This window comes from Natator depressus, chromosome 2 (genome assembly GCF_965152275.1).
Source record: "Natator depressus isolate rNatDep1 chromosome 2, rNatDep2.hap1, whole genome shotgun sequence".
NCBI classification, from domain to species: Eukaryota; Metazoa; Chordata; order Testudines; family Cheloniidae; genus Natator; species Natator depressus.
The window spans coordinates 67,209,646-67,228,171 of record NC_134235.1 but is presented as its reverse complement, the minus strand read 5'-3'; the positions used below and the strand labels follow the sequence as shown (position 1 = coordinate 67,228,171).

Sequence of the window (18,526 nt, the reverse complement as noted above, 5' to 3'; positions counted from 1 at the left end):
TAGGCCCATCATGATTGTCACACTGCGGCTGAGAAGGCTGTTGGTCTGTGGTCATTTGATCATATACATTCTGAATGCATAGCTTTTGTCTTAGTAGGTTGTTCCTGTGGTGAACTGGCTGTGTCAGGTGACTTCAGCTCTGGGGCAGGAGGTGGGGTTGAAGGTGATTGCAAGTCCCTTTTTAGATTACTCTGATGTCCCCCCCGAGTCAATTTTAAATTCAATAGTCTTACCATGAATATTCAGTTTCACGCTCCAAGCAGGTTCTGCATCATCACAAGTGATAGTCTCTAAGGTGCCACAAGTACTCCTTTTCTTTTTATCCCAGAAACAGTGGCTCTTGATTGTGTATAATATGAGCCAACTCCCTGACTGCTTTGGTTCAGCAAACAGCTGCAAAATGTCCATATTTCATGCATATATTACATGATGTGCCTCTGGCTGGACATGCATCATCTCTTTGGGATATGTTCCACACTTTGTGCATGTAGGCTGGAATTTGGCCCTTTTGAACTGGGAGTTCTCTCTCCTTGCCTCATGGGTTTTACAATAATGACTTTTAAAAGTCAAGTGTCTGTGTACAGTTTCTAAGCTAGTTTCAGGTGTTTCAAGTTTGTGAAGTTTCTTTAGGTTTTGCTGTTTCACCAGTTCACACAGTTTTGCTATTTGAATAGCTGTGGCTAGGGTTAAATCTCTCTTCAGTTGTAACTGCTGTGAAAGGTTTTTATCTGTTTACCCAATAACGACCCTGCCTCTGATACTTTCATGTTTTGCATTGCCAAAATCACAGTTTTCAGCTTCAGAATGCAGACCTCTCTTATAAAACATTCAACATTTCCCCCTGATTCTTAAATTGTCCAGTGAAAACACGCTCTGCCTCCTTCCCCATAGTGTAAATTAAAGAAGATACCTGTATATCTCCAGTTTCTTCATGGAGTTTGTTTGCAGTTTGAAATGTTGCAAAATGCTGCTTCCAGTCTGTCCATTGTGAAGGTTTGTCAAAGCTAAAGTTCTCTGGGGTATTGAAGAGTGGCATGTTGATGAGATCCTGCAATCTTTGTTTCTGTTTTCCTTCCGTTTCTGTTCTTAGTTTACTCCTGACACCATGTCTAGTACTTCTGTACAAGATATGGACTGGCTATAGAGCTTGCTTATATACATCAGATGTGTTCATCATCAGATTCTTTTATCCTCTGCCAGGTATGGCTGAGGTTCGTTTAGGATCATGAAGATTTTTAGTGATTTTGAGGTAGAGAAGGAACTGGAAAGGCGGACAGTCCACTCCACCCTTTATGCCTTCAGCTAGAAGCATGAGGTAAGGAAGGGCGCATGTGTGGATCAACGGATGCTGCTTGCAAGAATTCTCTGACTCTGGGCACATGGAGTGCATGTGCACACCTACAGTGGAATACAGATATGAACTCAAAGAACCACCAGTTACTCTTTTCAAAGGCTTATCACTTGGCCAAATTTGAGCAGATTTTCACGGGGACAGCAAAAAGCACATCCTTGACATAAGGACCAAATTTTAAGTCCCTGCTCCTAACCTTGGGAGTGTGTTAGCTGTTCAAAGAAATGATCATCCGAATATTTTAACATGGGAAAAACAACTTATTTTCTCCTACCCTTATTCTTGGAGACATTGAATCATTTTGGCTAAGTTTTTCCAAAATATATCACCCTGAGGCAGACACCCAACATGGAAAGTTTCAAATCAGATTTGGCAAAGTAAGTAACAACTGAAAACAGGTTCTTATAATGGGAAGTGTTGGGCAAACTTAGGAGGGGTTATGAACCCCAACTATAATATTATGGACATGGATCTACCTTCCGGAACCTTCAGTGTAGAGCGCACAATTCTTTTTTTCTCCTTTAGGTTAAAAAATATTATGCAATAAAGAAAATATAGGGCTTTTTTGTTCCATGTCCTAATGCTGGCTTCAGCCTCCCAAAGGATAAGAGCTTCCACCGTGGAGACCAGTTTGAGAAAAAGCAGACCTAGATAAGTAGTGGAAATCAGTACTATTCTATTGGCATGATCCTGTATGGTGGGAAAGTTCTCCAGTAAGTTCCTGAGAACCCTCAAATCCCATTGACTTCAGTGGGAGTTCAGTGCTCAGTACATTGCTGTACTGGGCCCTGTTTGAGACAGTTGTTCACAAGACCGCCTGAGAGGTTTAGAGAATCTTTGTCAGTGTTGGGAGCAGCCAGTTATAGATCAATGTCCTGGGTTGTGACAGATGCAGTCCTGTCTTCTAGCTTTTGAAACTGAGAATGTGGTTCACTGATAGCTGATTTCCTGGGCCAGCACGTTTGAGAGTTTAAATCCTGTTTAGCTCTTAGGTGAAAATGAATTTGATGTGTCCTCTACTGTACATCATATAGCCACTACTTGAGTGGACACATTTGGTAGGCTAAAGAGAGGTCCAGAACTGAAAAAGCAGAAATGTTGAAAGTCAGAATGGAGGCTGAATTGGCAGAGTTTCACTGCATGGGGGAAGCTTTCATGGTGTTTGCCTATGCTGTAGGGTGGCAAAAGATATGCCTGTTTTCTACCACAGGAAGCAAAGCAAGCATGTTCCTTTTGTTTCATTATTTGATTTGGCATAGTGTAGGAGGAATGTATAAATGTAACATAGTGTTCATACATTTCTAGTGAAACTTGGTAAATATTAACATATGTTTATTCTAGAGCCTGGCATGAAATTATGATGTCAGTAGATGAATGATTAATAACTATAAAAAATCCAATTCTCTTGATTTTGCTTCATGTCCAGCGAAAACAAAATTGTTGCAATAAAGGTGATATATGAATCTTGTAAACAAGAAAGGACACATGGATTCTGTAGGTAAGTTTCCTGCCTTATCAGCAACATTTTTGTTCATTTCATGTTCTTGGAAATTTCCATGTTTTCTTCCACTTATAAATAAGACTGTCAAATGTGGAGGGCCTCTTTCTAGACCAACACAGTCACATATTGTGCTGAGAGCATCCCTTCAGTTACAGAATCTGGGCATAGTGGGGTGTGGTATTTTGGAATACAACAGTCATGAAATTTGTATGCTGAACCTTAACAGTTAGTCTCACATTTTTAAATATGCTTTTCCTCACAATATTTCCCCTCCTGACGATACAGTATCTGCTGGTGAACTGGAATAGTATTTCTATTAGAAATCAGATCAAAATATGGTATTAGTCCAACACAGTGTCAGGATGGTTATAAACAACAGCTAGGTGATGCAAAAATGTACAGAAAATAAAAAGTATTCAAATGGATTGCCAATGGATGGAAGACATGGATCTCTCATTCAGCCAGATCTCTTCTTCACCGGAGCTGGACACCATCTGTCGGTTACATGATAATTAAAGGCTGGATTAATTTTTAAAATTTCGAAAATTGCCTTTGTGTCTTTCAAGAGGCCAAGTTTTTACCCTTATGAATCAAATGAAGAACTGATCAGGTGGTAGAGAAATTCATTTACGTGAACTGCTCACTTCCAATAGCTCCCCAAGTTGACCACATGCCCCAGGGGGAAAACTTTTTCAGTTGTAGAGCCAAGTTTCTGATGATCTTTAATCATCCCTTCAAGTAAATAAACATCTGATTCTGTGAGGAGCTGAGTGTCCTCAACTCCCTGTGACTTCAATATCTTGAGGTGTCTGGTGTCCTCTCCAGAAGGATCCAGGTGGGGGAATGTGATGGGGTGATCTGCCACCTTAAGGATAGTGGTGTCCAGGGGTCAGCCCATCCCCATCACATGGTATGGTCCCTTTTAGATTTTGGGATGTCTGATCTAAAAATACTGGAGAGATATTGGGAGAGAGGAAGATGGTCCTGGGAATAAGTAGAGTTCAGGAAGAATCCCTTTTTGGGTACGTTCACACAGATCTCAGCAGTGAGCCTCCCACCCAGGTCAATGGACTCAGGCTAGCAGGGCTCACACTAGCACTTCAAAACTAGCTATGTAGACAGCACTTTGAAATTGCAGTCAGGCTGGAGCTTGGGTTCTGATGCCCTCCCGCTGCCCTTGGCTTCAGAGCCTGAGCCACAACTTCAAAGCATTGTCTAAACAGCTATTTTTAGAGCTCTAGTGCAAACCTTGCAAAGCCAAGTCTCTCAATCTGTGCTGGGAGGCTCGCTACTGCGGGCTGTGTAGATGTACTCATTAAGGGCCTGGAACCAGAAACCTTGCAGAGTGGGCAGGTCAAAGCTCCCCTCTTTCCCAGCTAAATGGGATGAGCTTTGTGAAGAGGACCAGCAAGTATTTTGCCTCCTCCCTCCTAGCAAGGCAGACACCAGCAGGAAAAGGCTATCCTGCTGAGCCCTCTAAACTGGATGGCCAATTGAGAATGTGTGCCCAGCTGCAGGAGAAGCTGGCTAAAGCCTTGCAGCTGATTTGAACCACCACCCCAGCTCCATGAAGAAGAGCTGGGGAAATTCCTGTCTGAAGGAGGGAGATACTGACTGCCCTAAGGCAAGAGGCAGAAGGCCTGTTCAAAATACAACCCAGCTGCTTCAGAGCAGGGCTTGAGAGCAGCTTTGACAAAGCACCTCCATAGCTAGCTAAGAAGAAGCTGTGAGGGACCATAGACCCAAGATGGGGATAGCAGAATCCACAGAACTGGTGAAGACACTAACAAGCATGGAAAAAGTAGGAGCAGTCCAAGGAAGTGGAAAAGGGATTGAAGGAACAATCCATAGCCACCTAAAACAAGGTCCCAGGTGCTGGAATGCAGAGGAGAGAGCAGGCCTGTGTTCCCCTACATCTCCCTCAGACCAAGAGTGGAAGTACAGGTCTCAGGAATGAAAGAGGACAAGAAAACATGTGAATTCTGGACAGAGGCTGAGGGCCTGGCTTAGAAGCCACAAGACTTTGGGTTTTTCTTATTTTGGACTTTTCTGTTAAACTCAAAAGGGGATGAGACTGAGAGGTGACTTAGTTGGAGGACTAGGCTCCAGAAGCAGCAGAAAGACAAGGCCACAAGGCCCCTGCCGCACCATGTCCTGACATGAGGGGCCATCCTGGCAGTAAGTGCGTGCCAAACAGGGAGTCGGCCTGATCTTTTCTCTGGTCTGCATGCATCTTTATACAGTAGTCTGTTGGATGCCTAATACTATTTATTCATCATTTGTGAGTGACTTTAATTCTCACAGATTTTACAGGCAATTAGTACTGTCTTGAACCATGTGCAGACATTGTGTAAACTTCAGTGCCCAGCTCTGTCCTAACAGCTTGATTTTGACCTGCAGCCCCACTACTATTTCCTTCTAAAGTCTGCCATTTTGAGCTGATGTGCTCCTGGGGTCCTTTCTATGCACTGTTCTGCAGGTTGGATATATGTTCAGTCAGATGGCTGAGAATTATCCATATTTTTGTCTTTCAGCATGTGATTTCTTTTCAAACCAATCCTGCACCCCAAAATAATCCAAAGGTTACACATCATATATTGAGATTAAGACAAATATTTAAAGATCCACCACTTTCATGTGCAATGGATATAGGGATTAAACTATTTTAAATTTTTGAAAAAGGAAAATCTCCATGAACATTTTTATCTCGTATTATTCTATTGGTTGTTGGAAGGAGATTATATCCTTTCTCCTGCCCTATATTTAGACACCAACCACTCAGGTTGGTACCATGGAAACTGCAGCACACACAAAAATTGTTAGCAAGAGGTGATTGTTGGTGTTCAGTTTCATTGCTTGTTTGTGGATTAAGAATTGTCAACTTTTAAATATTACTTTAGGAAAAAAAAGCACACCTGGTGGAAATGGACTAAAAAGTGGACATCATATCGGAAGCACAATGATGGTCACCATTAAAAAGTCGTCATTTGTCAGCAGTGTCATACCATGATCTATCTCAGGATATGTCTACACAGCAGCAGGGAGCATGCTTCCCAGCACATGTAGACAGACGTGCTAGCCGTGCTTGAGCTAGTGGGCTAAAAACAGCAGAGTAGCCCACGGTAGTGTGGGCAGCACCTTGGGTTAGCCACCTGAGTACAAAGGTGCTCAGATCCTGTAGTTATGTACACAGGTGGCTAGCTGGAGCTGCTGTCAGTCTGCCCTAGCTACACTGCTGTTTTTAGTGCACTATCTCAAGTAGTGCTAGCCTGCATTTATCTACCCGTGCTGGGAAGTATGCTTTCAGGTGCTGTGTAGACGTATCCTTAGATACCACAGTTTGCTAACCATGGGCAACATGCTGACTCTCATGAGACGTGTACCCAGTATAATAACTATAAAATTGCAAAGTGCTGTTGATCCAATTGTCACGTATGGCCCAAGTTACAGTAGTCAGCAACCATGATGGCTGGGATTCCAGGCCATTGAGTGAAAGGGATAATAGGACAGAGGCCAGGAATCACTATGAAACAGGCACAATGGAGAGTAGGATGGTGGAGGAAGGTGCTTGTTAAAAAAATTATTTGGGGAGGGGAATAAAGATAGAGACTTTAACTACAGCAAACATAAGTCCAGAGTTGTAGGAGTCTGTGCAAAAAGTCAGGCCGCTGCCAGGCTTCACAGCAACACGCAATTTGACAGTGTAGTGCACCCCCTTCTATTGGAGTAGAGCAGTCACCCACTAGACCAGGCCATCGATAAGCTGATAAGGAATTCATACAACTCTATACAACTTAGTGAAGACAAAAAGCATTCCTCCTTCTCTTCCACTGTAGCCTCTGCAAAATCTGGGCCAGCTGAACTGTTCAGGATGGTTGGTTAACTAACCCAAAACTTCTTCATATGATTTCATGCTCTTTATACCCCCTGCTATTGGGAGTTCTCTTCCTCAATCACAGAAAACCCTAATCAAATCTGAGATAATCAGTCCAGCACTGTGGATGTAGAGCCAGAGCAGCAAGGGAAAACGGTGCTGCTTACACTGACCCAGTTTGGGCCAGTCTTCCAGGGAAAGGCTTGAAAACAATGGGGAAAATGAGTCTCTGTTGCCATGAGCAAATGGTTCTGTGCCCCTTATAGTTAGTGAAAGATAGTAGGGAGTACAAGTCGCACCAGTGCCAAGTACAGAGGTAATATAACCTCTCTACACCCACTCCATATTTCCCTGTTTATACATCCAAGAATCCCATTTACCCTTTAGTCACAGCTGAGAGCTCACATTCAACTGGTTACCTGCTCTGACCACCCCCTACCCTCAAGTATTTTCCAGAATCACCATTTCCCAGGATAGCATCCCTCAACCTGTAAATAAGCCTCAAATTCTTTGTTGCTAGATGGTTGACTTTACATTTGACCATGTTGAAAATCATATTGTTTACTTGTGTCCAGTTTACCAAGCAATCCAGAAGGCTCTATGCCCATGATCTATCTTCTTCATTATTTACCGCTCTCCAATCTTTGTGTAATCTGTAAATGTTATCAGATTTTATATTTATACCTTTTTAAAATATTAGCACCACATTAGATTTCCTCCAGTCTTCTTGAACTTTCCCAAGTTACAAGATATAATGGAAAAAAGTCAACATTAATGGTGCAGAAAGCACCTTGCCCAGTTCTTTTAAAACTTTTGGATGCAAGTTATCCATATCTCCTGATTTTAAAAAGTCTAATTTTAGTAGCTGCTGTTTAATATCCTCCTGAGTTACTGTTGAAATGGAAAGTATTCCATCAAAATGATCTGATGGCACCATCTGTCTTTTTCCCAAAAACAGAACAGAAATATTTATTGAACACGTTTGTCTTTTCTGCACTATTATTGACAATTCTACCATTTCTGTTTTGTAATGGACCAATACTGTTGTTAGGATTCCTTGTGTTCCCAACATACTTTAAAAATCCTTTCTATTGTACTTAACTCTTCTGGCCACGTGTTTCTCCTTGTGTCCTTTTGCTTCCTTTATTAATTCTCTACAGTTCCTAGCTTCTAATTTATATTAATTGCTATCAACTTCCCCTTTTTTCCATTTGTTATATATATGTAATAGTATTATTTATAACTGATTTCACTGCCCTTCTAAGTCAGGCTGGTCTTTTAAGCAGTGTATCCCTCTTTTTTTTATTGTGGCTTTTTGGGCATCTAGTAGAATGTTCTTAAATAGGTCTCAATTATCATTCACATTTTTCTATTTAAATTCTTTCTCCCAGCTGATTTGGCTCATAATTGTTTTCAGTGTTGTGAAATTGGCCCCTGTAATGTACCAAGTATGGCTATTATTGGTTTGTACTTTGTGTTCTCACATAATAAATGTAATCAAGTCCTGATTACTAACACCTAAGCAACCACTAATGTTTAGTTCTATGATCAAGACAAGGTCCAATATAGAGTCCCCCCATGTTAGATGCAATACTTTTTGAGTTAGATGATTGGCACAGTTAAATTTTAGAAATTCCCAGGATGTTTTAATACTGGCAGCTTGAGACTTACAGCTTATGTCACTCAAATTGAAGTCTCCCATGAACTTTTTCCCCCTACACATTATAAATAGGTGTGTGTCTTCCTGTTCTCTCATGTGATTTGGTGTTCTATAGCAGACACCATCTAGAACCCTATTCTGTGCTTTATCTGTTAGGACCTTTATACATAAGCATTCAAGATCATTTGTTTCTGAGTTGTGACTCAGAAACAGGTAATGCCATTTTTGACATAGAGTGTCACTTTTACCCACTCTGTCCTTTCTACCAGGGATTTTAACATCCCAGTCATATGAATTTTCCCACCAGGTTTCAGTAATACCAACTAGAACAAATTTGTGCTCATAAATGAGCAATTCCAATTCCTCTTGTTTGTTATCCAGATGCCTAGAATTGGTGTTTAGGTAATTTAAAGAATTTCTTGAACCACAGATTCTAGTAAGCTGCTAACTGCTCATGTTCCAAAGCCATCTGATGTTAAGAATGAGTTAAGGAATGTTTTTTTCATTGGAAAATGATGATTTGTTAGCTCGAAACATTCTGCAGGCATGTATCAATTTTGACTAAATTCTAATGGAAACAAGCATGTTTCTGATGGAACCCTGCCTGTAAGGAAAATTCAGCAACTGACTGGCTTTGTGCCAGCATGGAGGCCCTGAAAGCCCCAGCTCCCAAGTTTTCAGGCTCATAACTCCTCGGCACCCTGGTCTCCCAGGGCTTCAGAGTCCCAGGCTCCTCAGCAGCCTAGAAGTCCCCAGCTCCCTGTGTGGCAAGCTACTCAGGCTCTGAGCAGCTTGAGAAAGCTTTGGAAACATTTTGAAAAAGTCTAAATGAAATGTCATTTCACCAAAATGTTGGAATTCCTGTTCTGTGGGAAATTCCGCACTTTCCCATTTTCGTTCTGTTTTGGAACAACATATATTTTTTTTAAATTTCAGAGTTTTCTGTGGAATGGGAATTCCAGGTTCCAGCCAGCTCTAGTCAATAATGTCAACCTCCTGAGCAATAAAAATGTCTCCTCCTCATGGCCCTGAATGGGACCTGCTGCATGTTCTTGTTTAATCAGAAACCTTCCCCCACTATTCTCGCCACAAACACACGTACTATTGCTGATATATTTCATTACTAGTTCTTTTCAGATCCTGGATAACTCAAACTCCATAGTTGGCCTGGCACTAGATTTTGAGACAGATGAAGGGGGAGGCCACATACAGTCTCCTAGTCTTGCAGATGCAGGCACAAACTGAATGACTTTGTAGGGGACTGTATTCATTTGAGCCTGACCTTCATGCTCCTTTTGACACCTGTGTTCTATTTTCTTTCAGTTCTGTTCTTTTCTCTTTTGTGTAACATAATCTGTAGGTATGAAAGGCAAAATGCTGGAATTAATTATGGCATTAAAGATATTGAAAATCTGAGGATCTGTAGTAGTTGTTCATTATAGTAAATTCATTTTACTTAAATCCTGGGCCAAATGCTTTTATAATGTAGTTGGATTGCAATTACTGCCACTTATTGTAATGTGCCATGATTCCTTCTGAAACATTATTGTTGGTTTTATCATGAGAAAAATCTTGTTTTAAAAAAAGATTCAGTGTCTGTCAAATTAAGCAAAGGGTTCAGGGTTCTCTTTTTTTCCTCTTATCTTGTTGCAGACAGATGAACTGAGATACTGATAGGGATGCAGAAGCAGCTAATTTTCACTTTAAAGGGTTTTGATTTTTTTGTATACTGGGAGAGAAACATTTTAAGGTAACTGTGGATGAAAGTTGAACCCAAAACAACTCTGAGTTTGGGAAAGATAATGTCTGGGTCTTCTGGGGATGAATAAAAATCAGATTCTAAAAGAAAACATTGTACAAATCAGTGAGAACCTGAAAAGTGAGGGATTAGCAAGAACAAATCCTTCTTGTGAGTTTCCTGCGTGTAAGAGTATTTCACAGTCACTGAGATTCAGAATGTAAGGGCCTGATTTCGATGTGTCTCAAACTAGTAAAACTCTGACTTCAGTGAAGCTCCTCCAGATTGAACAAGTGAAATCAGAATAATCAGGCCTCAAATCAATGGATTTGCAAATCTCAACAGAAAACGTTCCTCCTTTAGATGCTCCCAGCTTCTTCTTTAGTGAAAGCCTATTTAAATGAGTAACATTAAGAAGATGGGAAATCACTGTGCATGCACATTTTTTAAATTAAGCATATGGTGTGCCTTGACTTGCCACTTTCAGTTCTGCTGGGAATGTTGTCACTAACCAACCATCAAGTCTGAACTACTGAGAATATGAAATGATTGGCATTTATAAAGGTAAACATTACACAGAGACTATTTAGTCAAAAGCTGTTGCTGCTGTTGCAACAGCTATTGCTACTACTACAAACAGTAATAAAGCTTCCAGTGCTGACATTGAGGAGCGCTGGGTGAAGTTAACTCAGGTTACAAAGTTTAAAATTTGAATCCTAGACCAACACAGCAGCACTTAAAGGTGATCTGCAAAGGATTTCACAAAAATTGGGCTTGCATTCTCTTTTGCTTGTTTACAATGGGTAAAAGAAGGCCTGAAATGGTTGCTTGCTTGCTTGCTTGTTTTTGAAGGCATTCTTCTCTTTGCTGCTTACTTTTTTTTTTATCTGAACAATATCAGGACTTTCAATTCTGGTCTTTCCTGGTTTTGCTGGAGGAGCTGTTCTGGGTCTTAGAGGATGTATAGAGTTAGCTCTTGTACCTTAATTCAGGGCTGCTCAACCTTCAGTTAAGACTTCATTTCTCCAAATTTAATTTTTGATGTTAAGTGGAATTATTCATGTACACACAATTGTATGGTGTGAATGTGCTGATAAAAATGAATGTACATTCTGCTCAATAGACAATGTCTAGTTTTCAGAGGTTAACACAACTTTTCTCCATTCGGGTCTGAGTTCCAATTGTGTAGTTAACTACAGTGCACTTTTTTTCTGGGAAAAAACTAAAAGAAAAAGTTTAAAAATTCCTAAAATTCCCTGTCTCCTGCGTGCTCTTTGTCCCTCACTTTCTTCATGGAAGAATCAAATCTCCAGTAAGTCAGCCCTTCCTATTTCCTGTTCATAAGTTAAGGAACAGAAACAACACCACGTGGCATAGGAGACAAGTCTCACAATTCATATATTGAGTATCCAAAGGGACAGTCTCAGTGAACAAGTCATGAGCAATCCATAGATTAAATGAATCCACATAAAACATTTGCTGAACAATTGTGGATAGTGACTTATTTCTTTAAAATATCCTTTAATGTCAATCATGGTCATGAACAAAAAACTGGGTTAAATCTTCCGGATAAAATTGTCTCCAGCATACTGTTGTTTGCAGTGTTGTAGCTGAGTTGGACTCGGGATATAAGGGGGACAAAGTGGGTGAGGTAATAACTTTTGTTAGACTAGCTTCTGTGGATGCAAGAGACAAGCTTTTGAGCTAATTGCCAAGACCCGAAGAAGAGCTCTGAGGAGCTCAAAAGTTTGTCTCTGTCACTAACAGAAGTTGATCCAGTAAAAAACATTACCTAGTCACCCACCTTGTCTCTAGCAAGGTGTTCATTCACCTCTAACAATGATAGTTGCTGGCCATTTTGTTCTCACTTTTAATTCGTTTTTTTGACTAAACTTAAGCTTATTTTGTCACTCAAGCTTTCAAAAGTATACCTAAAGGTAAAATGTGCTCTTGTCTATGATGTGAGTTTACTCCAGCTCTCACAGTTCTAGGTATTAATAGCTCAACCCACAGTTTATTAAGTGTCTGAATCTCTTGCTGATCTAACCATCCCTGGATTCCTGAGATTCTGAATATTTTAAGACAAGTGCATCAGGATTAAAGGGATGTCACAGGGTGACTGGCCCATTTAAGGAGAGATGGGTCCACCCACACCTCTGCCATAATTAATTAGCTGCTTACCAGCTGGAGAGACAGGGCTAAGGGATCTGGGAGGGAGCTTAATGGACACTTGGGCCTTATAAAAAAGCGGTGTGAGGTCAGTCTGGGAGTGGGCAGTGAGTAGGCTCTTGTGGAAAGCCCTGAGCCAGTGCCTGCAGAGGGCTGGGTACTCCAGGAAAGCCAGCTTTGTGAGCCCCCTGTTTTATACTGGGGCAGGGAAGGAGGTAAGGAACAGAGCTCAGAAGGGGCTGAAAACAGTACTCCAGTGGAACTAGCCTCAGGGCTGCCACTCTATCCCAGAGCCAGAAAGACTCGCACAGGAAGTACAGAAAGGGGCTGGGAACAGGACCTAGGTGATAGGCTGAAGAGAAGTCCCCAAAGGGCAGAAGAACCTTTTTTGTTTCTTGGGACTTTGGGGGGGACTTTTTGCTACCCTGGAAGGAATTAAGTTTGTCTATGACTTGGCTGGAGGTCTATGCCACATCTCGAGCAAACACCGCACACAATTCAATGCGTGGAGAGCTGAGGAGACCCACCTTGGGGAAGGAAACTAAGGCAAGGAGCTCCGGAAGCACCACGCTCAGCTGGTGGGGCGCATTACAGAGTGGCCACGTCTGACCACAAGGGGATAGAGAAATTATGGAATATGATGACTAACCCAAAATGAACTTCAGTGTATTCAGACAGGTTGACTGAGGCAGTCTAAAGATATAAAGCTTTTCAGAAAAAAATGGTGATTTGGAAATGAATGTCATAAATCATTAGTTTATATTTCCCTGAGACAATAATGGAAGAGTTGCTGAGTTCTTCAGCATATTGAAGACTTTTTCCTTTAAATTTCAGCCTCTGATCCTGCAAACACTTCCGCGTGTAATTTCAATGGGACTACACGTATGTTCACTGTTAAGCATGTGCATAAGTGTTTCCAAGATCAGGGCTGTATTTTTCAACATATATTTTATAAATTTGGTCTTGTCCCATAAACAAAGGTTTGAAAGTAATGAGGGAAGTGAGTCATTTGCCAAATGAAATTTGTTATATGCCTCTCTTAATTAATAATGCATAGTAGGGGACACCAAGGTTCATTTGGCTCTGAGTTTATGAATAACTCCCTAAGAATCAACAGCCTTCTGAATATGTGTTGGCCAAGAAACCATCATCCAGTGATGATGAGCTCACCAACTCCCACTCCTCTTGCACAGTTTATATAGAGAAAGTCTCTAAGTGTGGCTGTTTGGTACATTTATTCTTCTTCAAGTGCTTGTCTCTCTGTGTAGTGCACTTGAGGTTGTGCATGCAATCCATATGCCCAGGACCAGAGAATTTTTCTTAGCAGTGACCATTTGGTCCACCCATGGGCCACTGCTCTCCTTGTGCTCCACACCAAGGGTTTATAAAAGGGCTGCTGGACCACCACCATTTCAGTTCCTTCTTACCTCTCGTGGTCTGGAACAGACACTCAGTATCTGTAGTAACTTCTTTGCCCTTTTTCTGTAAATAGTTAAAAATTTAGTTAGTTGTAGTTACTTTGGTCTAACTTATTGGGACAGATTGTTAGGGTTTGGTCCCTCATCCCCCCCGCCCTTTGGGGTAGGAGAGCAGTCCCCATTCCTCCTGCCCTGTGTTCCCCACTGGCAGCAAGAAGAGCATGCCAATGATCCCTGGCTTCAAGAGCTGCGTGGACTGTCAGAAGCCCTTCATGGTAGTGAATGATCATGAGGCCTATTTGTACTGCCTGGGTAAGACTATGCCCCTTCCGGGTGCAATATCAGCAGATCATTCCTGAGGAGGACCAAGCAGTTGAGAGAGTTTTGGCTCAGAAGATTCTTCATGGAGAAGTTCATCAGAGTGGGGCTGGACTGTGACTAGGGAAACCACCCAGTTCATCAGCATCCTTTAAGAATGTACCTATCGTTAACTTCTGCAGAGCAGTAACCTGAGGCTTCGTGCACATCTTCACCAGATGCTATGCACTGGTACATGCAGATGGCTTCTATGCCTCCCTGGGCAGGGCAGTTCTGCAATCTGTAGATATAGAATTCCAGGCACCCCCCTCCTCAGGACGGACGCTGCTTGTGAATCATTTGAAGTGCACTACACATGGGGACGAGCACTTGAAGAAGAGGAAAAGGTTGCGCTTTTTGTAGTAAGTAAAGTTGTTTAAGATGTATTATCCCTATGTCTAGTGCACTACCCATCCTCCTTTCCCACTGCCTCGGTTCCCTTAGTGTGGCCTAGTGGAGAAAAAGGAACTGAAATGATGGAGGTCTGGCAGCCCCCTTTACTCCGTGAGTGTGAGCACGAGGAGAGCAGGGATGCATATGTGGACCAAATGCACACTACTAAGAAAAATTCTTCAGTCCTGATCGCATAGAGCGTATGCACAACATAATAGTGCACCACAGATAGGGGCAATACATCTCAAAGAACGCCAGTTACTACAAGCTGAATATGCTTTCCTCCCTGGGTAAGATAACCCCACCCCAAAGGCCTTTATTTCCACTACTCCTATCCCCCAGCCCTACCTTTTCTTCTCCACACTGTGAATCTTGGGGTGTGTTTTGCCCACAGCTAGATATTTTTTTTAAATTGCACCTCTAGAAAATATTGTTAGAGGTTTGAGGAGAAAATCTTAGCCGTGAGGGATATTAGGCATCCAAATGATGTGCCTGGGAAAGCGGAGGTGTTTTAGCAGTATGTAGGGGCAAGAGGGTTGCAGAAGATTGGCGAGGAGCTAAGCGGTGGACTGAGTATGTGACTGGATGTAAGCGGAGGATGCAGGCAGTTTCAATGAACTTTATCCGACAGACCCTGCCAAAAGATACCGTAGCATAGCTCAGCATATTTATTGCCTGTAAACAAGTCAGGATATATCACAAGCATAAATTATATATGTAAGAATGTAATCAGCTGTTGACCCCATGTAACCCCGAGATAAGCACAGAGAATATAACACCGCAGAGGACTCCCCCCCAGCAGAGTCCTGCCTGGTCAGCTGTCCCGAACGGCCAGAGTCCCCTGCAGCCCTTCCGCGCGTCCTAGGGGCTCCCCGCGCAGATTGGACTGTAAGTTCTTCCTTCAATAAAGCACCGTTTACTATTCTCAGGCCTGAGTGTCATCCTTTCACTGGTATCTCTCCCCCCGCTTCCCCCCCGCCCTTGCGAGCACACAGTAGATTAGACAAAACACACGTGGTGCTCTTGCTCCTTGCACAAGTTTGGCTTTTTTAAGCCCTGTCGTCTCTGATTCGGTTTGTATTTTACTGAATTAGCCTGAAGATGCAGTGCCTCAGTCTCCTCTCACTTTCGCCTGACTCACTGTTCTGTTTCAGTGTATTTCACATTTGTGCCTCTGGTTCCATACTCGCTTATTTGTTGACTTTGCTGTTTCAGGTGGATGTTTTCCGGGTGGAAGCAGTAGATGTTGGGTCTCTGCAGGAGTTGGTTGTAGATAAAGGAAAAGGCTCTGACTGGCAGCTGGAGAAGATTATTGTGCACGAGCCAACATTTGCTGGGACAAAGACACTGTTTATGGCTCAAACATGGCTAAAAGATGGGAAAAAATCTGCCTCAGTAGCTCTAAAAGCTACAGGTAAATATTATTTTAGAAATATATTATTTACTAAGAAACTAATGCAAAACTGCCAAATGCAGTTACATTTTCTCTTCCCATAACAAGTCCTAGTATCAGATACTTTAGTATCTCATTGTAATTAAGCAGGAACGACAATCTCTGAAACTGTTCAGTTTTAATACTGTTTGATAATCCAGTGTTTTACAGGGTGCTAATTTCTCCTCTGTTAGTCCAGATTTATATTGAGGCAAATGAGAACAAAATCCGGTCCACACTCCGTAACTTGCTGTCTCCCCAAGTATCCTTATGACAGGATAATGTTTTTAAAGGTCGCTGCCTACATTCCCATGATGTTTAAATCCTGCCCTCTGCTGTTTTGCCAAGCAAGAAGGATAGGGTTATATAGCTGTCCCCACTGCATTCAAGTAGTAGAGGAGAATGTCTCTGTAGTATTCAAGATGGCTGTCTAACAGACAGCACATTTTCACGATATAGAATATGATATGTTGGAGGTGGGTGTAGAGAGCATGTCTCTAGCCAGAGACAGGTTCAGTCATATTATGCTCCTGTTCAGAAAAGCAGTAAAGTACACTCCATAAATGGTCCCTTAGTCTACAATGAAATATCTTGTCCCCGCTGACAGCAGGACTCTAGCAGAAGCCACAACAAGCACCGCAGCTGCATTGGCCACAACAGAATTTGGCCCAAAGGCCGTTATTAATTTGTTGTAACAGAGTACCATGACAATGTATTTCCTTTGTTGGATCATCCCGAATCCTCCAGCCTTCTGATTCTGGAAATAAAAGGAAACAAAATGTTACCTCTATAAAAGCCAATAATACGTGAGCTGCTTGAACTTTTGCTCTGAAAAAAAAATTGAAACATTCTTGGCAAAATATAATAAGGAATAATTTAGTCTCTTCAAGATTGCATAATGGAGTCAAAGAATGGATATTGTTGAACTTCTATAGGAACACAAATGTCTTTCCTTGGTTTCACAGAAGAAAATATTTTATGCCTGATCCAAAGCCTATTGACATCAGTAGGAAGCTTTCCATTGACTTCAGTGAGCTTTGGTTCAGGCCTTTATCTCTAATTAATGACTTATGATCTGATCCATTCCCACTGATGTTAGTGAGAGTTCATTTCAGTGGGAGCAGAATTAGTCTGTTAGATCAACTTTAAAAATATCTGATCTGTGCAGACACACCCAAATCACTGGTAGCAGAATTTATATAAACAAAGTATGAATTATTTAAAAATGAAAAAAAAATTGTCTGGATCACAACCATTCATAATATTGTGTTTGGTTTTGGCCCAGTTCATTATACAGAACAGTAGATAAAAGAAGATGAAGTAGAAAATCTCATTGCACTCTTCCTAGTCAAATCTTTAATCTAACTGAAACAGTGCTCAGTCAACTGCTTCATCATAGATGAATACAGACATTCATTATAATTTAGACACTGTTTTACAAAAGCATTAATTTGGTTTTCAATCTTCTTTCAAATAGAAATTCAGGAGAGGAGGAGCACAGCTGTCTTGCCGTTAAAAAAACAGCAAATGAAATCAGGTAGATCTGATGCCCCAGACCCAATATTGTATTCACCAATTTAAAAATGATTATATGGGAGCTTTTTCATCACAAACTTGTAATTATGTTTACCAGTGCTGGCAATGTTATCCTCTGTGTACTATTAAGAAATAAAAATATACCTGCATATTAGTTGGTCAAAGTGTGGCTAAATAATTTTGATACCCAATTAAAATGAAAATAAATGTACCTGTTTATAAATTTTATTTTGGCTCTGTTGGTGAACATATGAAAGGAAAAACATTTATAATCTGTCTTTCCTTCATCATGTTCCTTATTTCATTTGTTCAGAAGGCACATGGAGAATTTATTTCACAAAACTCTGTGAAGAAACAACAGAAGAATTTGAAAAGTCAGTGAAGAATATTTCTAAATTGATCATGGTTTTTTATGGAAGCAATGGCAAGTCAAACCCAATTTCCATGGCAAATAAAGTGGGCCATCAAGCTGAGGATCAAGTAACATCTGATGTAAATATATATATATATACATTTCCTTACCTTTTTAGCATCTCTTCTGAAATTGCTTTAAAATAGAGATCAGCAAATAGGGACTGTAATATCCCATGTTCATAACAATTTGACATCCCTTTGGGTATTCAAGAAGAGCAGAATTTGACCTTTAACTTGAATACCATAATGAATTTGTATTTCTTTTATACTCTTATAGCTCATGGTTATAAAGCATATTCTTTGTCAACAATTACTCAGAATTAAGTACGCATATCCAAGCAATTTGTATTAACATTAAACATTTACATTTAATAGACAGTACAGTATGTAATTTGAATTTGAGTCTGGACTGATTTCTTATTAGCATAGAAGGAACACCACTAAATAGGGTGACCATATTTCCCAAAGGGAAAATGGGACACCGTGCGGGGCCAGCCCCAAGTACCCCCGCATGGGGCTGGCCCAGCTGCTTGCCTGATGGCTCCCTCATGGGGTTGGCCCCAGCTACTCGCCAAAGGCGCCCCCAGCTGCCACTGATCACTCTAACCCTGCCGATCCCACATGCAGTGGAACCCTTCCTCCTCCCACCTCCAGCCCAACCTCCCCCCTGCCTGGGGCTGGCA

At 41.4% G+C, this 18,526-nt stretch overlaps 1 protein-coding gene across 1 annotated transcript in view; it reads left to right on the top strand.

Annotated features, from left to right (window-relative positions):
• The window catches only part of RP1 (RP1 axonemal microtubule associated), a 268,493-nt gene that overhangs the window by 235,641 nt on the left and 14,326 nt on the right, over nucleotides 1–18,526 (top strand). Inside the window, exons 49-51 of the mRNA XM_074944372.1 lie at nucleotides 15,677–15,875; nucleotides 17,371–17,430; nucleotides 17,743–17,921. Coding sequence (XP_074800473.1) covers nucleotides 15,677–15,875; nucleotides 17,371–17,430; nucleotides 17,743–17,921 — 438 coding nt within the window. The remainder of the gene's footprint in view (nucleotides 1–15,676; nucleotides 15,876–17,370; nucleotides 17,431–17,742; nucleotides 17,922–18,526) is intronic.